The sequence below is a fragment of the Sparus aurata genome, chromosome 10, assembly GCF_900880675.1.
Source record: "Sparus aurata chromosome 10, fSpaAur1.1, whole genome shotgun sequence".
Taxonomy (NCBI): Eukaryota; Metazoa; Chordata; class Actinopteri; order Spariformes; family Sparidae; genus Sparus; species Sparus aurata.
The window spans coordinates 27,912,346-27,919,614 of record NC_044196.1 but is presented as its reverse complement, the minus strand read 5'-3'; the positions used below and the strand labels follow the sequence as shown (position 1 = coordinate 27,919,614).

The window sequence follows — 7,269 nt, the reverse complement described above, 5'->3', positions numbered from 1 at the left end:
AGAACAGACTCATGATATATGGTTAAACCTTTGAACTGAAAGGTTTATCACACTATAGGTCTTAAAATGTGAAAATGGTTAGCAGTTGAGAGATTTCATTCAAAATTAAGAAAAGTAATCATAATGTAATCAAATGTAATTAGTTACATTACTTTGAGAAAGTAATTGAAATAGTTACACTACTATTACATTTTCAACAGGGTAACTTGTAACTGTAACCAACTACATTTCCAAAGTAATCTTCCCAACACTGTATATATATATAAATGTGTGTGTGTGTGTGTGTCTGTGCGTGTGTGAATATACACAATTGCTGAAGAAGAAAATATTGTATTTTATACATATATATATATATATATATATATATATATATATATATATATATATATATATATATATATATATATATATACATATATATATAAAAAAAAAAAAATTCAGACATTTTAAATGCAATTTCAAGGTGAAGTTTTCCATTTTTTGCCTCTCACATGAGACTCTTATCACCAATATACTTGTGACAGTGAACATGTGACCATGTTTCCTACATAGCTCATAGTTATTTCAGGCTGGCCGATCAAACACAGTCTTGTGTCTTAAGGGTGGAGAAGGTATTGAGATTCTGTCATTCAACACAAGGATTCGAACATGATGATATATCTGAGGCTTGTCTTCTTCCATCTGACATGTCTGTTCTTGGGGATAATGGGTGAGTTGTTTGTTGATTCAAGTATTCATTTTTGAATGTATGATTACTCCTCATACTAGTGTGTCTGATGTAATGATTATTCTGATTACTTTCATGAATAAGTAACTGTGTTTGCTTTGTCTCTCATTTTATTTCAGTTCAGACAGCTGCTCTGAAGTTGTCTCCATCGGTTCATCCAGACGGAGGATTATTATCATTAAAAATTGGGGACAACTTGTATTTGCCATGTTTTTACAACGCTGATTTTGTTGCATGGCTTTACTGGTATAAACAACGTCTGGGACAGAAACCACAGCTCATCTCTTCCTTGTTCAAGTTTGATAAAAATGGCACTTTTTACGGTGAATTCAAGAACAATCCACGCTTCACACTGGTTACAGGGGGTGGTAAAAATCACTTAAAGATCTCAGATCTGCGTATTTCAGACTCTGGTGCTTACAACTGCATGAGTAGTTTTTCAAGCACATTAGAAATTTCAGAGAGTATTACTGTCAGTGTGACGGGTTCAGCTTGGGTCCATCAGTCAGCATCTCAGATCATCCAGCCAGGAGGCTCTGTGACTCTGAACTGTACAGTACACACTGGGACCTGTGATGGAGAACACAGTGTTTACTGGTTCAAACACGCTCAAGAATCTCATCCAGGACTCATTTACACCCATGGAGGCAGGAATGATCAGTGTGAGAGGAAAGACAACACACAAACACACACCTGTGTCTACAACTTGCCAATGAAGAGCCTGAATCTTTCTCATGCTGGGACCTACTACTGCGCTGTAGCCTCATGTGGACACATACTGTTTGGAGACGGGACCAAGCTGGACATTCAAAGTGAGTAACTGCTAGTCCATCTCACAATTACCCATTTTTACTTCCTAAATAAAATTAGCATAAAAACAGAAAAAGTACAAAAAACACTGTTTGGTTCTGTACAGACGAGGTCGCCTTGGTGTATTTCTGGAGGGGAGCTTCGGCATTCACCACCATCCTGGCTGTTTTACTGGCTTTCTCAGTGTGCATGATGAACAAGAGAAACAGCTGCCACACTTCAGGTTACTTACACTGTTTGTGTGTGACAGCTTAAATTTAGTAAACATGACTTTGAATAAAAAGCTTTTTCTCTTTCACAGCAGAGTCTCGATCAGGATGTTCAGCTCCCTCCGAACCAAATGCAGAGGTGAATAGTAACTGTTGGTTCATTCAGATCCTTTTTTACATGTCTTTTGTCAAGAAAGTAACTTTAAGTGATATATATTTTGTTACCAGCGTCACCAAAATGAGGACGACCGCTGTTATGCTGCTTCAAGTGTCAACCTGACGAAGAGATCAAGAAGACAGAGGGATCAGACCTGGAGTGAGTGTGTGTACTACAGTGTAAAGCAGTAGAACTGGACTCATTACATGTGTACTTTTGACTGAGGAAGAACATATCTTCTCATTGACTCTTCTGAGGTGTAATGTAAGTTTAGATTTAGAAGTTGGAACTTCATATGCTATTATTATTATTATTATTATCATCATTGTGGCCTGCAGCTCTAATGAAATCGCTATCTGCTCTGCTCACCTGTATATTCAGGATACTTTTTTGTGTGACTTTGTTTCATGCATATAAACCATGTATCTGAAATTATAATGTTAAAATGAATCAATGAATCAATGTGACTTAACCAGTATATTCAGAAGCTTGCATATAACGTCGCTGTAGAAGTCTGAAGAAGCCTAGCTTAAGCTTTCATGATAAAGACTGTCTCGTACTGTCTGTGTTTATTGGGTGATGGTTTTTAACCAAATTAAAGCATATATATATATATATATATATATATATATATAAAAATATATTCAGGATGCCATAACTGATCAGTTAAATACAATAAAAGATTTTGAGTACATTGAGTTTGGAAAATGATTTGTGTGCTTGTTCGATCCAGAAGTAATTCAGACTTGAGTTATGAGTCTCTACCATGATCTTTCTGAAACATTGATCACAACAGTTTCTGTCCACAGAAATAGTAGGGACTTGATCATCATCATTATTTATCAATATCATCATTATTTATTGGATCTTGAACCAATACATTTGCATTCACGTTCACTTTCCGGCAGCACTTCCTCTGGTTTGATCCTTTTGAGTGTGACAATTTAATAAAAAAACTATGTGATTGTCCTACCTAACTTCATTTGTGTGCCTGTGTTGGCGCCCAGCAATGACACAGTAAGTCTCCTGATAAGGACAGTTTGACTTGCAGTACCCACGCCTCAGTATCCTGTTATTACTGCCTCACTTGTACATTTCAATTCAACTTTTACCTCTAGCAAATTCCTGTGATATGGAAAAAGAAATGTTTATGCTAATGATGATGTTTTATTAAATGAATCCTTCCCACTAGGTTTAGATTGTATTTTATTTTCAGATGGTTTCAAACCAAGTTCCAAGATGTTAAATAAAATATCTAGTAAGGACCAACATTAGCACCCTGCTGATAATGTCAATACTTTCAAACTGAAAATTGCAATGACCATCTCCATACTGACATTTTGAATGGCATCTGCTCTACTGCAAATGAGGCCTTCACCTGATCACCATCTTCTTTTAAAATCAATATATGTATGTGACATGAGTATGGAGAATTAATGTTCCTCTTCTGATCCAAACTCTGAATGGAAATCTGATAGGCAAATGGTTTGAAAGCAGTTTGATCTGCAAAACATGTCTTAAAGACTAAGTTAAAAGAATAAAAATTCAACTAGGACTCCAGATGTATCTCAGTTTCAAAATGAAAAGAAAAAGAAAAAAGGGGTATGCAATCCACTACATCACTTACGCTAAATTATGGAGGTCCTCCTTGTTTACACTGCTGCTGTCACTATGAGATGTTATCTACTACAGTGCCATTCAATTCATTATTCAAGACGGCTCTCCCAGTGTTTCCCACACATAGACTTCACTTGGGCAGGCCCGCCTAGGTATATTAATGGCCACTATTTGGTGACCCATCTCAGTATTTCTTACTTCTATTTTTACTTGAGTATCCAGGCGGGAGAATGACGCCATTTGTGTAGGCCTACTCATGCCATTACAAGCTTACAAGCTTGAGAGTATCTGGCTGTTACGAGGTCATTCGGTACCATGTTTGTTTCTATATGACCCCTTAATTAACAAATATCTTCTACTTCATGCGGCTTGCCTGCTCTTGTGAGAACCGAATCACAGGGAGTTTTTTTTTTGTCTGCCATTTTGTTGGAAGTTTATCACATCTCCTTTACTAGATGAGTTTGGGAAAAATACACAACTATGAAACCAGAATAAATAATAGGTTAGCTTTAATATTTCCTCATCTACTACCAACTTGTTATACAAATTAAGTACGATTCATTGATTGAGGAAAATTGATGGAATCTTGAGAAATGTGGATCTTGTACTGTACACCTTATTCAAGTTACAATATGAGAGATTGTAAAGTTTTACTTTCCTATGTTTTAAATGACAAATGTAACTGTTTCAATTAGTGTGTCAACATGTGTGTGTTTCTGACAAAGGCTCAACTGTCCCTAGTTGAGAAAAAGCTTATCTGTGGATCAGTGGTTAACGTTAGAGTTTGTGTTAGCATTTGATGGTGAGGGAGAATTTACAGGAAATGAATGTGAGTCTATGTAGTTTCCAGATGTGATGTTCCTCACTGACTACCTACTGGTAATTTTAAATTTAATAGCATGCAAACACACTTAACTGTTTTTTTCTGCAGGATACCTGCTAAACACCAGCATAGTAGCATTGTCATTGTGAGCATGTTAGCATGCTGATGTAAGCATATAGTTCAAAGCACAGCCTCAAAGAGCTGCTGGCATGGCTGCAGACTCTTGGTCTTGTTTCACTGAATGTCAGTGCAGTGTTCATTGTGGTTTAAAGCATACAGCATCCCACACAGATCCACCTTGAGACCCATCGACATGTGAACACAGAGTTCTTACCAGCACTCAATTTTATGACTTAGAGTACAGTTAGAATAACTCATAATCAAACAAGAGAGAGAAAACTTTTAGAAGTCAAAATGTTTGTGTGTATTGAAATTGATATTGTTGTTGTTATTATTATAAATGATTGTATTGCTTTTGTGCAACTGGCTTTGCCTGTCTATTATTGTACATGGACGGTAAATGGACTTTTGGTTATGGCACTTAGAGCATCAGAAACCTCCTGAGTCCTGTTGAATCATGCGGTCAGACACTGCGAAAGGAAGTATTTATTGATTTATATAATGGTTTAACACTTTTAATATCTATATTTTAAGAAAACATCTGTTCAATACAGCACAGAATGCAGTGTTGGTTACAACTTGATATAATATTTCTTTTTAATCATGAGATGGTAGATGGTTGCTGAACGTACAGCAGAACTCTTATTGTGTATTGGTGCGAGTGATTATATTTGATGCAGGTCATATATTTTTTCAGTAATTTTGAATGCAATTTCAGGGTGAAGTTTTCCATTTATTTTCTCTCAACATGGGACTCTCACCAACGCGATACTTGTGACAAGTGACCATGTGACCATGTTTCCTACATAGCTCATACATAGTTATTTCAGGCTGGCCAATCAAACACAGTCTTGTGTCTTAAGGGTGGAGAAGGTGTTGAGATTCTGTCATTCAACACAAGGATTCTAACATGATGATATATCTGAGGCTTGTCTTCTTCCATCTGACATGTTTGTTCTTGGGGATAATGGGTGAGTTGAGTTTGTTGATTCAAGTATTCATTTTTGAATGTATGGTTACTCCTCATACTTATGTGTCTAATGTAATGATTATTCTGAACTCTTTCATAAAGAAGTAACTGTGTGTTTGCTTTGTCTCTCATTTATTTTCAGCTCAGACAGTAGCTCAGTTTTCCCCATCTGTTCATCCAGACAGTGGTTTTTTATCAGTAAAAACTGGGGACAGCTTAACTTTGCCATGTTTTTACAAAGCCGATGTTGTTGCAAGGCTTTACTGGTATAAACAACCTCTGGGACAGAAACTACAGCTCATCGCTACCATGTTCAAGTTTGAAAAAAATGGCACTTTTTATGGTGAATTCAACAACAACCCACGCTTCACACTGGATACAGGGGATGGTAAAAATCACTTAAAGATCTCAGATCTGCGTATTTCAGATTCTGCTGCTTACAACTGCATGAGCAGTTTTTTAAACACGTTAGAAATTTCAGAGAGTATTACTGTCAGTGTGACGGGTTCAGCTTCAGTCCTTCAGTCAGCATCTGAGATCATCCAGCCAGGAGGCTTTGTGACTCTGAACTGTACAGTACACACTGGGACCTGTGATGGAGAACACAGCGTTTACTGGTTCAAACACTCTCAAGAATCTCATCCAGGACTCATTTACACCCATGGAGGCAGGAATGATCAGTGTGAGAGGAAAGACAACACACAAACACACACCTGTGTCTACAACTTGCCAATGAAGAGCCTGAATCTTTCTCATGCTGGGACCTACTACTGTGCTGTAGCCTCATGTGGACACATACTGTTTGGAGACGGGACAAAGCTGGATGTCCAAGGTATGTAACTCTATAGAAAATATTGTCCCATTTGTAAAATAGTCATTCTTATTCCCCCATAAAACTTAACATGGAAAAAGTAAACATGCTAAGTCTCTGTCACTCTGCAGACAAAGTGGACTCTCCTGTCTTGGTGTATTTCTTGACTGGAGCTTTGACATTCACCACCATCCTGATAGTTTTACTGGTTCTCTCAGTTTTCAAAATGAAGAAGAGAAATGGTTATGGGTCTACAGGTAACTGATACTATCTGTATCTGACAGCTTTTATTTTTATATAAATGTAACTGTTGAATGAAACAGCTTCATCCGTGTCTTCCAGAGTCTCAAGCAAGACTATCTGCTCCGTCGACAACAAATGCAGAGGTGAAATTTATCCTAACGATCCATTAATTGCCATCAAAATAGCTTTTAATTGCGCAACAAAATTTAGAATTCAATCAGAACCCTAATCCACTTCTACATATTTTGTCACCAGGGTCATGGAGATGCAGACAACCTCCATTATGCTGCTTTAAGTGTCAAGCTGCCCAAAAGATCAAGAAGAGAGAGGAACAACACCAACAATGAATGTATGTACTCCAGTGTGAAGCTCTAGAACTGGACCTGTTTCAGCAAATACTCCTGTGTGGCCGTGTTGGTACACAGGAATGGCATGGGAAAGTCTCCTGGCTAGGACAATTTGACCTGTAGTGCTTACACCTCACTGTCCTGTTATTACTGCTTTTTTGTACATTTCAGTTCAGTTTTTATCTCTGGAAAATGTATGTCATATGGAAAAGAAAATATGCAGTCTCATTGGTCGACTCACAATGCATTGCTTTCTGGTAGAACATGTTTTCCTTCAACCATAGCTGTCAGGATACCTACTCATGTTACAATATTGTTCTTGCTGATATTTTCATGTTGCTTGATGGAAAAACAACAATGTGCTGCACTGTAGATCTGTTCAGTACATTTGTCCCTGTTGATCATAATGTTTATTAAATATCCCGCTTGCCACGA

At 37.3% G+C, this 7,269-nt stretch overlaps 1 protein-coding gene across 1 annotated transcript; it reads left to right on the top strand.

The window, feature by feature from the left end:
• Window positions 1-5,391: 5,391 nt before the first annotated feature.
• Window positions 5,392-7,269, top strand: LOC115589935 (uncharacterized). Its single transcript, XM_030431112.1, has 5 exons — window positions 5,392-5,434; window positions 5,576-6,265; window positions 6,376-6,501; window positions 6,587-6,630; window positions 6,743-7,269. The coding sequence occupies exons 1-5, from the start codon at window positions 5,431-5,433 to the stop codon at window positions 6,860-6,862; spliced, it is 984 nt and encodes a 327-aa protein (XP_030286972.1). The 5' UTR covers window positions 5,392-5,430; the 3' UTR covers window positions 6,863-7,269.

What these genes read in the sequence shown, in the direction of transcription:
- LOC115589935 (XM_030431112.1), top strand. An exon ending in GACAAAGCTGGATGTCCAAG is followed by an intron (nt 6,266 to 6,375) that starts GTATGTAACTCT and finishes GTCACTCTGCAG; the next exon opens with ACAAAGTGGACTCTCCTGTC. An exon ending in AAATGGTTATGGGTCTACAG is followed by an intron (nt 6,502 to 6,586) that starts GTAACTGATACT and finishes CGTGTCTTCCAG; the next exon opens with AGTCTCAAGCAAGACTATCT.